This window comes from Periplaneta americana, chromosome 1, assembly GCF_040183065.1.
Source record: "Periplaneta americana isolate PAMFEO1 chromosome 1, P.americana_PAMFEO1_priV1, whole genome shotgun sequence".
NCBI classification, from domain to species: Eukaryota; Metazoa; Arthropoda; class Insecta; order Blattodea; family Blattidae; genus Periplaneta; species Periplaneta americana.
In genome coordinates this window covers 4,631,530-4,646,686 of record NC_091117.1, presented here as the reverse complement: position 1 = coordinate 4,646,686, position 15,157 = coordinate 4,631,530, and the positions used below count along the sequence as shown (strand labels likewise).

The 15,157-nt window shown below is 37.3% G+C and overlaps 1 protein-coding gene across 4 annotated transcripts in view; it reads left to right on the top strand.

Annotated features, from left to right (window-relative positions):
* The window catches only part of puf (ubiquitinyl hydrolase 1 puf), a 153,518-nt gene that overhangs the window by 72,587 nt on the left and 65,774 nt on the right, over positions 1–15,157 (top strand). For all 4 annotated transcript variants that reach the window (XM_069827170.1, XM_069827163.1, XM_069827112.1 and 1 more), the window contains 7 exons: positions 2,095–2,297; positions 3,736–3,855; positions 4,919–5,212; positions 7,785–7,896; positions 8,109–8,320; positions 11,314–11,482; positions 13,273–13,502. In XM_069827170.1, the coding sequence (XP_069683271.1) occupies positions 2,095–2,297; positions 3,736–3,855; positions 4,919–5,212; positions 7,785–7,896; positions 8,109–8,320; positions 11,314–11,482; positions 13,273–13,502 (1,340 nt within the window). The remainder of the gene's footprint in view (positions 1–2,094; positions 2,298–3,735; positions 3,856–4,918; positions 5,213–7,784; positions 7,897–8,108; positions 8,321–11,313; positions 11,483–13,272; positions 13,503–15,157) is intronic.

Sequence of the window (15,157 nt, the reverse complement as noted above, 5' to 3'; positions counted from 1 at the left end):
TTTCTCATGCCATAGAATGAGCTAGGTGATGATTCTTGAACCATATCACCATACGTGAAGAGACATTAGTATCCCACGTGACTGGAATCGAAGCCGCAGTCTATGAAGTGGAGACAAACTCTGCTGAAAAAGCAGAAATTCAGGCAGATCATGTGCACAGTTTTTATGACAGGTAAGGATTCGTGACTTATGGAAGAACAAATTCAGTAGCTGGTTTTTACATTAACCTTTCCCTCATAAAATTATGGAAAAGTAATTGTTGTAGTGTTCAAGGTAGTTATATTGTAAACAGTACTTTGGCCTGCTATATTTACTCACTTAATTTCTCTCCCCCTCCCCTCCCAAATTGCGAAGGTGAAAAATCGAGAAAGGAAGAAATTATGCAGTGACTAAAATATTGGATATAAACTTGTCATAAATAACATCAAACAGACCGTGTACTAATCAAATCAGTGTTTAATATTAAATAGCTATACATATACAATGTGTATAATTTTGAGGAATTATGAACAATTTTGTGGCTTTCTTTTGTACTTCTATAAGTCATTTCTGATGCTGGTAGCCTGATCTTGACTAACATTGGGTCATTGTGTTAAATTTTGCGTGTAAAATATTCGTATGAAAATTTATTTATTAATTACGTAAAGAAGATAAATATATATTATGTATTTTACACATCACTGCTTTCATCAGACAACAAATCCAGATCATCTTCCCTATTGTCAGAGGAATAATAGACGTTTTTCATTATAGAAAAGATGAATAAAGATTTTGGGTTTCCCATGCTATTTCTTCCATACTGGGTAACTTTACAAAATACACTCTTGAAGGGGAAAGGAGTGTCCAAATTTGTTTAATGTAAGAGAGAGAAATTACACGAGGAAATACAATTTTGGAAACTTCCTAAAAATCTTAGGGGAGAGAAATTCAGGAGCGTTTTTTCGAAAGCCAATAATTACAGTTTTGTGAAAATTGACATTGCTATGTTTTCGTATGGTTTCGACAACTAAAATCATTCAATCTTCTTAATGTATCCAGCTGTTAGCTGACAACATAAAGTCCACTATAGTCCACTGTAGTCTATTCAATTGTTGTTTTTCACGAGAAATGAGGGGTATTTTGATAGTGTTCATTATAGATGCCTGTTGCTAGTAGCCAGAGTTGGGGTGTATCAATAAATACTGCAGGGCTGTGTCTTCTGCAACTGGTACTGATGATTTTAATTTACTTCTTTTGTGATTTATGGATGGACAGTATAGAAGAATGTGTTCCAGATCTTCATCATGATTATTACACCACAGACAAGTAGGATTATCAGAAATGTGAAATCGGTGTAGGTACAATTGAGTGACAATGTGACCTGTCCTGGCTCTTGTTAAAAATGTTTGAACATGTCTGGGCAAGTTTTTGTACATTTCCAGGTCATTTGGTTTCTTTTGTACAGACTGTAAAATTTTTCCTTTGTCAGAAGAGAGCCAATTGTTGATCCATAGGTTTGTAAAATGAGACTTTACTGAAGCAAAAGCACTGGATAGAGATATCACTTGAAGAGGTCTTGGTTGCAAATATGTTGCCTGTTTTGCAATATTATCGACTTTCTTGTTTCCAGGTATACCACAATGACTAGGTATCCATTGAAATGTTATTTCCTTTTGGAGTCTTTTAGTTTACGTAGTTGTTTCTGAATTGGAATAATTCTATGTGCGTATAGGTTTGGTATATATTTAATTATATTAAATATAGCCCCCTTGGAGTCGGTAAGTGTGCAAATAGATTTTTCAGAAATTTGAGTAAAACACTGAAGAGCAGCATCAATAGCTTGCAATTCGACAACTAAAATGTATTCTTCCTTTACAACTGAAAGTACAGATGTCTTAAAGATGGTTGATTCAACATTTATGTAGTGAAAAAATCGTTAAAAATAATTGCAACTTTCAAGTGTGGGCAAAAGAAATTAAGTATGCCAGAACTTGAGGTAGATATCTAGATATCGGTTTAAAAAAAAAACGCTCCTCAATTGCACGAGTAAATACGGTGCATTGTGCTTGTTTCATCGGCGAGTGGTGCTGACTGTTTTGAATCCCCTGTGTGCAGGTGCACTGCAGCGCTCAGGTGGTGATGGCAGCGAGTGGCAGCAAGATTGCCTGGCTTGTCTCCTCAAGCTCTTGTGTCAGCTGGGTGTGTCGTCTGAAGATGGCGACTCCTTGCATGACATTCCTGATAATCTTCGCAATAAACGTGCCAGGAGGTTTCGGAAAGGAAGCTCGGACAAGCTGGTCATACCTAAACTGAACGAGGTTTGTACAGCTCAGACTCAGTTGTGTTATCTGTAGTAATGTCACGAGAGGTCTGAGATTTGCCGATAAATCCACAAGCAAACGAAGTGAATTTATCTGGGAAATCTCAGACCTCAAGTGACATTTATTAGGACTATTTCGTGAATAAAATAAAAATGTACATAATATATTCCTAAAATTCGATGACAAAATGTTAATAATTGTATATTTACGAATACTTAACCTATTCAGACATTGTGAAGTTGAAATAGATGAATATCGATTATTGCAATAAAGAAATTCGATGTTATTATTCAGTAATGCCAGTTGTTTTATTTCATTCACAAAATTCAAATTTTGTAGGCTACAATTATAGGTTAAGTTACTTGTGGGGGCAGGACCAATGTCAGCTGTGCATTATTTCGACCGTTACTGAGTGCTACAGGAAAGCATTTTTTATAGCTCGACAAACGCATTTCGCTGTAGTGTGTAACGGAACTAAAGCTGCATCTACACAGTTCAATATTCCAATCGCGTATGCGTGCAATCTGGGAAGAATATTGAAAGAATCAAGTTTAAAAGGTACGTTCAATTAAGATCATGAAGATTTTACACATCACTACTTTTATCAGACAATAAATCCAGATCATCTTCCCGTTTTGAATGTCGTCTTCACTGCGTAAATATATTAATTAATATTACAGTAAATATCAATCTTGCATTCATTGCTTTAAAGTTGAAAGAACAGTTTAACCGTGTAGTTGCATCTTAATGTATTCATGATCATCAATTTACGGGGAAACAGTTGGCGACAACGACTAAACAAAAGAACGACCATGCGATAAATTGATAGTGATAAATCCAACTGCAAAAATTATCGCAAAGTGTGACTGTGATTGGTTGGAATTCAAAATTTCATTACACTTCATTGGTCGAAAATGGAATGACGTCATATAAACGAAATAGTCATACTAAACAATTTAATAGGGATTTATGAAGGTTTAATTAACGTTGCCTTGTGAACCCATATAAGACAAAAGGAGAAGTATTACTAACCCTCAGAAAGGGTACTTGCCAACAGTCAGTTAGCAAGATTTGTTTCACTTTTTACAGAACTTAATCCTTATTTCAGTCTGCTTTGTTTTTAATCCTACGTCATTTCTTTCTGTGTCTTTCAATATTAATTTGTTTCTCACTGTCTCTATTCCTCTTTGTCCTTTTATTTCTCTCATTCTCCATGTTTATCTGTCTCCGTCCCTTTATCACTATCTGGCTCTCTGTCCCATCACCATTTTTTTCTCTCTCTCCTCAAGTGACTTGTGTAAAAAAAGATTTGTCTGAATTGTCGTAAATTCCGAATTAGTGAAGTCGAAATTAGCGGGATTTGACTCTAATTACAATTTGTAATATAAATTCTATGTTGTGACTTATTACAAATTGATGTTTTTATTTTCTGCAGGCAATGTTGCAAATGATGGTTGTTGACACAGTGATGCCACGTCTCACCAGTATTCTTCATGAAGCTTCTCTTCCGCGGGACCCAAATCATTATAAAACAGGATTTTGGGGCCGAGCTCAGGTAAACACCAATATTCATCAGACATATAGAATATTTTATCCTAATTATTGTTGTTAGGTCTGCAAGAAATTTTACAAGTTTCAGAACGAGATGATGTTAGATATTGATTTAAAAACAATAACTTTGAAAGTTGCGTATTTATTACTTATTGTAGACATCCATATTTTAACGTGCTTAGTGTACACAGGGTGACACGAGTTTAGGACAGAAGTACAGGAGAATTGAGTTGAATTTAATTTTAAAAGTTCATATAAATATAGACTCAAAATGTTTAATACTGCTGTCTTGTTAGTAGATTCAAAATCAGCAAGGCTCTACCCCCATGCCCCCCAAGTGCCTTCATGACATGTTACGGGGATACCTTTTACCTTTTTACCGTCACACGTTGGCATGCTGATGAACTAGCAAAAAAGAACACAAAATTACATAGACAAAATAAAACTATGAGTGTGCACACATTAGGTATAAAAATTAAAAGTAAATTAGAAGCAGAAATACTTTATAAATATAATCACGAATCACAAGGGAAAAAAATGGACAGAAATAAATAAACTTTGGAAGACATACAGCCTAAAACCCAGAAAGGAAGCCGTATACAGACTGAATACAGGACATGATTGCCGTGCATCATATCTTTGCAAGACTGGAATTTACAACACAGAAATTATGCACTGTGCAACACATCAGTATCATCAATGAACAAAGAACATCTGCTTCAATGCATAAACTGAAGAAAGAAGTGCAGCACTGCAGAAATTTTGAGTGGAAGTTTTACTGGAAGACAAGAAGCAGAATGGGTTAAATGATCCCAAAAGTGGCCATTGGGATAAAACAACAACAGTTCATATAAACATATGTCCTATTCTCACTGGCTACAAAATTAACCACCACAATGCAAGCAAATCACCACACATGTGCATATGTTTGTGTGTGCACAGGCACATTTACAATCTTCTCTGAATCCTAGACTTTTCACAGTGCTGTTGAGAAATCCTGCCGTAATGTACACAATCATCAGACCGAACAGCCTGTGCTTATAAACGAGTGCAATTGTTTGTTGCAGGTGGTGCACTACGCCATGGCGCTGCTGGTGTCGTGGGTGCACTCGGGCGAGCAGGTGCGCCAGGCCCTGTTCGCAGCACCACAATTCCCCTCCTGGCTGCAGCGCCTGGTGCTGGAGGACCCGGAGCCAGCGGTGCGGCGCGAGGTCTGCACTGCCCTGTATCGCCTTTGCCTCGGCTATTCTTCCACTCCTGTGCCCTCGTCTAGCCCGGGACTCAACGTCACTGCACACATGCTGGGGCATCTGATGGAGTATCTGGAAGTAGCGGAGAGCATGAGGCCACAGAAGCTAGAAGTAAGTGCAGACAAAGGGCAGTCGACTTGCGTGCAGTTAATTTGCATTGCAGATAATTCGCGATCCTTTGTTTCTTGGAGGAGGGGGGGTGGAACGAAGTAAAACTTGTCAATTCTTTTTTTTGCTTGATTTACTCTCTCTCCCTCCTCTTACTGTAAAGAAAACTTTTCGTACAAAAAATTAGCAGCCAGTACAAAATGTAAGATGCAAAAGCAGTTTTCAAAATACAATGAAAGAGTAATGCAACGGAGAAAAACTCTCTCCGGCGCCGGGATTTGAACCCGGGTTTTCAGCTCTACGTGCTGATGCTTTATCCACTAAGCCACATCGGATATCCATCCCGGTGTCAGACAGAATCGTCTCAGTTTAAGTTCCAACTCTTGGGTTCCCTCTAGTGGCCGCCCTCTGCACTGTCATAGATAGTCTAGTCTCCGTTCCATTACTCTTTCATCGTATGATGACACAGAATATGTGCATGGAAATATCATATGTACTTCGGTACATTAAAATAATATAATAATAAATAATAACAACAACAACATTAAAATAATATATATGATATGCGTAAATAACTTCATGATTTAAGACGGTGCTTATTCCGTCGGATCCCAGCCAACTAGTCACTCATAACGAGTGCACCTCAGCACATGTGTGGACTTCGGTCCTACATTCATAGACATCTATGACGTAGTGCTGAGGGCAGCCACTAGAGGGAACCCAAGAGTTGGAACTTAAACTGAGACGATTCTGTCCGACACCGGGATGGGTATCCGGTGTGGCTTAGTGGATAAAGCATCAGCACGTAGAGCTGAAAACCCGGGTTCAAATCCCTGTGCCGGAGAGAGTTTTTCTCCGTTCCATTACTCTTTCATCGTATGATGATGCAGAATATCTTCATGGAAATATCATATGTACTTCGGTACATTAAAATAATATATGTTTTCAAAATGATTTAAAGACTTAATTTGATAGTCTCTGAGGTTTTTGAAATACATGTGCGTGATACAGGTATTCAGAATCTCCATTTCTCATCCACCAAGTCTGTCTACCATTTATAAACATTTTGTCTTCGTCTTTCACCATCATTTGGATTCGTAAAGGCCAAATACGTGCTAGTAGAACAGAGTATTTTATGCTGTATTTCAGATCTATTTTTACAGTAGCAACTATATTTTTAAGGACACTTATTATTTACATTTTTCAGACACTTTATTGGTTATTTTGCCGGTTTAGAATTTAAATTTCTTTTTATAATTTTTCAATAGTTAGTTGCTAACTTGAATTTTTTTTAGTTATCTGCATAAGAACTTTAGAGAGAGTTTCGAATTGTTTTGTTTCTCGTACAAGATAACTTAGAAAATATATTTGCTATAGTTCAGTGTTCACCTCTAGTTGAGGTTCCGGCTGATATGCACATCTATTATAAGGCAGTACATCTCACTTGGCGATATATGTCAGAGGAAGAACAATTGTTTGTATACATCTACAGTCTGATTAGTCACGCAACTTGTCCCTGCTTGCTCACACACTCTCCTGTTACATGGAGACTGATTACGAAGTTGATGCTATCATTCATTACCATTTTAACTACTACTAAGATTTATTTCAAATCATCCGTCCTCAAGTGAGGTTGACCACTGGGATCCAGAATTAACAAACATAAAAGATAAAGGGAAATGAAACGAGGAAAATAATGATTCGATTTGTACATCAAAACAAAAATTTACGTGTTAACATATAGATGATAGTGTAGAATTTGAAGAGAGGCCTTCAGAATTTCCATTACAATCTTCTGAACCTCATAAAAGGGAATTTGAAAGGATTTAAGGATATTACATGTAAATTTTGGTAAACAACCCCTCGCTCCAAATAGTAAGCCTGCAACATCCCAGTTGTAAAGCAAAATGCCATATTTTTCACTGAGGTATGGAAGACAAGGTAAATATTTAGCTCGCTTGTCATCATTTATCTGCAGTGCTTGATTCGTGTCTCGTTCAAAGCAAATCGTAGGGTCTAAGACCATCGCTTTCTGGGTTCTTCTATTGATGGCAATTATATCGACTCTTCTATGAGAATCGACTTCAGACACACAATGAATCTCCTCATGTACTTCCCATCCTCTGTTTCTTAGCAGGTTGGCAATTGCTGTACGGGCACGATGGTGTCTGTTGTTACGCAGTAGCTCTCCCTTCTTACAGAATCCCAGTATGTGGCCAAGTGTTTCAGTCTCGCTCTTCACATAATGGTCGCACCATATATTTGAACTCGAGAAAAAGGCATTAAAAGTGACGATTGTGAGATGAAATATGGTACATTGCGTGACAAGTACTGGCATTTGTTAGTGGTATCAGATTTTTGTTTATAGTTTGTCAAGAGATATGTTCAGCAGTTTTGTCACCCGTACACAAGAGATAGATTTATCTGTTTATGTTTACATTTGTATGAATTACGAGTTCTATTAGGAATTGTGGCTCCACATGAAGATATTCTCAGTTTCTCAATATTTTCAAAAGAAGTATTAACAAAAGGAAAAACGGATAAGAATAATTCTGTACTGTTACTACATTTTCAGGTACTTCACCATCCGTCGGAAGATGGAAAGGAGCCTTACGGCCCTGCCTGCAGAGACTACTTCTGGCTGCTGTGTCGTCTGGTGGACAGTCTCAGCGATGATCTCATTAAAGGTAACCATGAGACTGTGTTATTGATCTCTGGAATACAGGGAACTTATTCCAGTATCTACGAGTGCAGTTTATGGAATAGGATATTGAAATGCATTGTGTTAGCAGCTGTTTTTGAATTCTTTTATCACGTTGTTAATAATGCTGTATGAAAATGAAGTTGATAATTGAAAAATACTAAGTAACTTAAGGAATCATTGTTCATGATCTTATAGAAAGTATCGAGGATCCTCACAGCTGTGTAATTGATATTGACGGCTTGGCCAAGAAACTGGCAGCATCCATCTTGGCACGAGAGTACTTGGAAACCAGACACAACACTGTGGAGGATGACGGGCTGATTGGACTCTTGAATCTTATGTCCAATGTCATGAAGCATAATCCACCTTTTAAAACGAATAAAGGTGGTCAAGAATTCCTTGCTGAGGTATGTTGGATATGTTGTGTGTGTATATATACATATTATTTAATCAATGTGGTGGACTCTTTTTAATTAAGACTCTAGGAAAAATTGAAATTATTTGAATTATCCAAAATTCAAATTAAAAACTGATATTGTGGAAAATCTCTATTACAAGCTGCTTGCCAATTTCGTGTGTTGCCTAATCATAGTAGGAGCCTATGTACCTAACCTAATGGACTCGTGTTTTTAAAGTATTTAAATTCCCTGCACTCTAATTTATTATCCAGTTTGCGTATGAATTTGAAATGTACTGTAAACAACTTCATTAAAAAGAAAACTATGCAAGATCTTTTATACAGAACTTATCAGATGCTGTCCAAACCTGTGGAGTAACAGTCAGCGCGTCTAGCCGCGAAACCAGGTGGCCGGGTTCGATTCCCAGTCGGGGCAAGTTACCTAGTTGAGGTTTTTTCCGGGGTTTTCCCTCAACCCAATATGAGCAAAATGCTGGGTAACTTTGGTGCTGGACCCCGGACTCGTTTCACTGGCATTATGACCTTCATTTCATTCAGACACTAAATAACCTAGATGTTGATACAGCGTCGTAAAATAACCCAACAAAATTTAAAAAAAATTATCAGCTGCTATGCTGAAAATATGTACTTGCTGATTGAAATGTTTTGGTAAGATATTTTGGTGTGGTAATTCTCGTGCGACCACAGCTCATCAAACAAGGCAATTGAGTTAAGATCAGTACTTCGAAAGGTTTTGCAGACTTTGCCTTCAGATAGCTGGCTGGACTCTTAAGAGTTATGACGTATGGTTTTCATAGATTTTAATGAAAGGTCCACACCTGTGGAGTAACAGTCAGCGTGTCTGGCCGTGAATATATGGTTAGATTCCGCATTGAAAGTACAAATAAACACGTATTTTTTACTGGTGCAACGTTAATAAGAAAGTATTGAAAAATCAAATAAAGAAAATAATTAGTACGCGTGTGACTGTGAGGCAGGAGCTAGCCTATGCAAGCAAGGCCAGGAAACATAAACACGTGATGTATCGTCTAGTAGCGCATAGCTGGGCTAGCTTTATCACAAGTTTTCATAAACACAGGAGTAAAATGATGCCCAGCGCTCGCTTATCTTCATCTCTCGGCCAGTCCATGCTGTGTTGCACCGTTCAAGTCTAGGCGTGTGAAAATAATCTATTTAATACTCCCGAAACTTATTGCCGTGACACTGAGCAAACAATGCCGAATCCCTCTTAATAATGCAAGGTTTTTTCTCAATATTTTTTACATTTTTACAAATGGGCAAAAAGCCTAAAAGTAAGTAAAATCAGATTATCTGTCTCTCGGTATACAATAAAAATAAGGATTACTTCTTAACATAACCTACCAAATGGCAGCTTCAAAATGAGCTCTCGTTCAATGTTCTGCAGTAAATGGTTCCAGAGTTCTGAGCGCTGAAAGAGGCTTGTTTTTATAAAATGTGCTGAATTTGTCGCTCAGTAGTACGAAAACCGTTTGACTTTCGATAGTATATTTTTGAAAATGCACTCTCCTCAGCACCAGGTGGCCTGGGTTCGAATCCCGGTCGGGGCAAGTTACCTGGTTGAGGTTTTTTCCGGGGTTTTCCCTCAACCCAATACGAGCAAATGCTGGGTAACTTTCGGTGTTGGACCCCGGATTCATTTCACCGGCATTATCACCTTCATTTCACTCAGACGCTAAATAACCTAGATGTTCGTCATAAAATAACCCAATAAAATAAAAAAATAAATCTAATGAAGGAGCGAGAGCAAGTGGAGTGTTAAGAGAAAAACACAACAAGTTTTGATGGAGAGATAGAAGCTCTAGCTATATGTTCCTTCAAAACTTACTCATTTGGCTACAGAACTGTAGGAATATTGTTTAAGATTCCAAAGCAGCAATTTAGGCAGTAGCTTCAACTGCTTCTTCCAAAATGGAAAAGAAAAGAAAGAAACAAACTAGTGAAGTACAACGCTTTATGCAACAAATTTAGACTGTAAGTAAAATTACAGTTTTACAGTGAACTCCAGTTCATTATGCAATAAGTGGCAATTAAAGGACTAATATGTTCACTAAAAAAGGATGCAAAAAGAACAGAAAGCATGATATAAATCCATCAGTCGAATAATAAAAAGAAAACTAACCACAACTTTAATTTCCAGCTGCTAGAAGAAGAAAAAACTCTGAGTAGATCAGATTTTTCAAGGAACATAATTTAATTCTGGAACTACCCCGAAAATCTGCTGTTGCCATAGTTAGACTTTTCATTTATTATATCTTCACACAAAAATTCGGAATGAAGTGTTTAAAAAACATATAATAATAGAAGATATTGTAGTCTTATTTACATTTAACCTGAAATCTTTTCATTTATGATACATTCTGTATGTTTGCTAATCACACCACATTTTGCGATGATATTGAGAAAAATCACTACTACAGTATCATTTCAATTCCTAATAGACAAAAATGAACTTGTGGCAATTGCATACTGTGCGTTTTTTTTTTTTAAAGCAAGACGTAAAGTGCTGCAGCAAGACCGTTCTTTTATTACATTTGCTTCACCGTCGCTGTAGCAAGCGTGCAGCAAATCAAAACATCGCTTTACGAGTTTGCTGCATGATCCATCATGGCGGAATGCGTGTTTTGGTCTTTTGCAATGTTTATTATTGTTAAAATCGTCTAGTAATAATAATTCCATGTCATTATCATGGAAGTCGAAACTGTTTACATGTTCGGTACTTTTAGGGTTAAATTTATTACGGCAGAAATAGAAGCCAGTATTAATTGTCCACCATTTTGTAGTCAGTTGACGTACTTACGTTTTTTTTCGACCCTCATTTTGCTGCAGCAAAGGCATAAAGCACTTTAAAAAAAAACGCATGGATATAAATTGGGTAGACCTTTGAGAATGTTGTTTCTGCCTAGAGCAGAATATGAAATCGTAACTAAATGTTTCATGACTTGTCCTTTTTATTGTTCGTAGGTGTTCGATTTCTTGTTTGCCTTGCCAAATCCTCGCAAGCGTTACGTTCCAAAGTGCAAGTCACAGTTGTCACGCTCCTCTGCATATGATCTTCTTGTTGAAATGATAAAGGGTGCTCCAGATAACTACCGACAGCTGCATGAGAAGTTGCTCGCTCAGCACAAGCCAGGTAATGCACAGGAATTATATTGCATGTTTGTCAGTTGTAAGTAATTTTTACATACCATCATCATCATCATCATCATCATTGGCCTGACAACCCATTGAGGTTCCTAGCCTTCCTCAGAAGTTTACTCCAGTCTTCTCTGCTCATTACTTCCTTGGATTTCGTAACAATTAGTTTTCCGGGATAGGGTTGTCAGCCCTAAGCCCAGCCACCCAGCAATCCTGTGCGACCAACGATTTTCTGTCAGGGTTTTCTCCCTTAAGTGATAGGTTCCGATTATAGCATCGGAAACTCGCTTACTTGCCCTTGAATGCTTAGCTGTAATAAACATTGCCTGGGGGTCAAGACAAGGACGTACATACATCAGGCTAGGTAGGACTAAATGGCATTCTCGAGTTTTTATGATACATAACCATCAGCAAGTTACATATCCTCGAGATCACATACTACCCATTTGGCCCCCAATTTTTACACAGAACACTTTTGAAAAACGAAAACCAACAACATGATGTATTTAGTATTTATTGCTACACAAAATACAAAATAAATACATATTATTGACGTAATACACATCCTTTTTAGCTAGTTCGTGTTTGTGGGCAGTTCCTATAAATAACTCTTTTGTACTAAACAACATAACAAAGAGTCAATAAAATTACAAAATCAATACAATTATTACAAAACGGGGATAATTACGAAGTTAAAAGTAGAGAATTAAGTTAAGGACAGAACAAATTGAAATTAACAAATAGTATATTGAATTTAAGAAAAAGAAAAAAGGGACATGAATACTTAAATAATTTGCTTAATTTTTTTCTTAAATTTATTAAACTCAAAATAACGTAGGTCAGGATTTATTATCAAACTAGAGTTGCATAACCTTGGCCCATAACTCTGGCTATGATTTGGTCCTGTGGTTGTGTAACATTTAGGTTCAGCTAAAGGACATGTCAGATTTCTTCTGGTAGGATAAACATGTTTTCTTTATATTTCAGGCGACTTGAAAGCATTGTGTCTATTTATACAGGGTGGAAGAAAACCTATTACATTAATTCACAGGGGTAATAGATCAAGTCAATGTGAACAAGTTTTGTCAAATAAGTTTTTGATGTGTCCAATAGCTTTTGAGAATACAAAGTGTAACGTATTGCAACACTGCAACACTCCTTGGGGTTATTGCTTCACAGTGGGGGTGAGAGTAATTGAGGACCTTTTTGCAAAACTTGCTAACTGCAAAATTTGCAAAATTGAGATTTTGGTGGATTCGTTAACATAAAGCAGGCCTCTACACAATGTTAAAGTTATCTCAGTAAAATTGAATTATTTCTCTTCATTATAGTGTGTCAAAGTGTGATGGTTGCACCTATAACCTACTTGTTTTCATTCAGTTTTTTTGTCTCTCCTGTAAAATTTAGTTTTTTCAGTTAGCAAGTTTTGCAAAAATGGTCCTCAATTGCAGTCATCCACTCTGCAAGACTTGTGAAAGAAGAATGTAAACAAAGAGTGTCATCATTGTCATTGACATACAACAGTTTATAGTCTATATCAAAGATAGTTTCCATTTCACCCATGAGTTTCCAGAAACTTGCTGCCTCCTAAAACCTGCTGCATTGGGCAAGTGTCCAGTTTGCCACCTCCTAATTGTGGCCCTGGTGGTGTCTGTTGAGAATACCTATATTAATACTGAAACACATGCTGTGTGTTGTAACTGTTGCTTCTGTTGCTTCAGGATCGATACCTGGCCCTGGAACAATGTTTCCCTTGAAATTATTCAGGATTTGCTTCTGTTTCAGGTCCAAACTCGCCATATCCTTGGGACTACTGGCCTCACGAGGATGGCCGCTCAGACTGTGGCTACGTCGGTCTCACAAACTTGGGTGCCACGTGCTACATGGCGTCGTGCATGCAGCACCTCTACATGATGCCCCAGGCTCGCACCTCCATCCTACAGGCGAAGTGTGACAACAACAGCAAGCATGAGCACACGCTACGAGAGCTGCAGAGGATGTTTGCTTACTTGCTTGTGAGTTTGTCTTGTAACAGTGCAAGGAAGTTGCAGAGGTTTGTTGGGAATGGGCCCGTGTCCTTCTTCTTCTGCCTTTTAAGTACAGTGCATTAGGAAACTCCCACCGCAGCGAGTAGAATGCTCAGAAATCTGTCAAGTAGCACTGGCATCTGGCAGCTATCCAGGCACTCGCAGACTGAGGCCATCCGATCTTCACTGAGGATTACAACATTCCAAGCACCAGCAGTAAACGAACTTTGTTTTGTACACTTCAGAGGAAGTTTTTTCTAACGCATTGTATAAGTCCTGAACTGAGACCATTAGAACCACAGTGGTCAAGGTAACACATTTACAAAAAATGAGTTAAGTGCTCTGATGTATAACGAAATGTTGTTTCTACTGAGGCATAGAGTGATATACACGGTATATCTGGTTAATAATGAGAAATGTACAAAATTTCATCCGTCTGTGATAAGTGGTTTGCATTTTATAATATTTTATTTGAATATTGAATTGCTTCATATAAAAAGTCCCTTGCACCACAGTTTACATTATTCTTAACTGATATTCTCTTATAGGGATCCTTATATACATGCGATCAAAACTTACTTAGGGTTTTGCTGTAAAATTAATCAGTAAATTACTAGAATTTTTTGTTATAAAAGAATAAAAAATAAAAATATCAATAATCATAAAAATGGACTGGTTGTACATTTACACTGATGGATCTCTCATGGATCAAAATGAAGGAGCTGGAGCAGGAGCTACTTGCCAATACTTTTCTCTTTATAAAAATGTTGGCAAGTACACAACAAATTTTCATGGCTAAGTTAGAGCCATTTATACATCACTTCAAAATGTATTTGTTTGGCTAAACCAGTGCAAAAACATAGTCATCCTGTCTGACTCCAAAGCTGCAATCCAGTCCATCAGCTCAACTACATCCCCTAAAATGGAAAAAGTAAAAGAAATGCATTGCATGGTAAAACAGATTCAAATGCTAAATAAAAAAGTGGTCTTCCAATGGATCCCGGCCCACTGCGGACTGAACGGTAACGAGAAAGCAGATATGTTAGCAAAGAAAGGAACTTATATCAACTTAAAAACAAATTTCAAGTTCCCATATAAATCAATAAAGCGAGTCATAAAAAAAATAAGTAACAGCGAACAGGCAAAACATCAAAATTCAAAATGGAAAGAATCATTCAAAGATCCAAAACTAATTCCTGATCTGCCGTGGCCATGTTTAGATTGTTTACTGGTCATGATTGCCTCCATCGTATTGGAGTCCTGAATTCACCTAAATGCGTACTGTGCACCAGAGAAGAGGACATGGAGATGAGCACCTGGCTAATTGTGAAACTCTTGGGACATTTGTGGACCTTCCAACAAAATATTGGGAAGCCTGAAGGATGATGACTTCATTGTTAAATCCAGAGCCTTAGGTACACACACACACACATATAATCATAAAAAATTCCTTGTAATTTACCGATTCACTGTGCAGAAAAACCCAATAGTAATGTTTGTTTCTATGCATGTAAATAATCATATAAGTGAATATAAGTTAAAAATAATGTAAATTGTGCTGCAAGACACTTCTCATATAAAGCAATACAATATTTCATTAAAATATTAATAAAATGCAAACCTCTTATAGAGGAATGAAATTT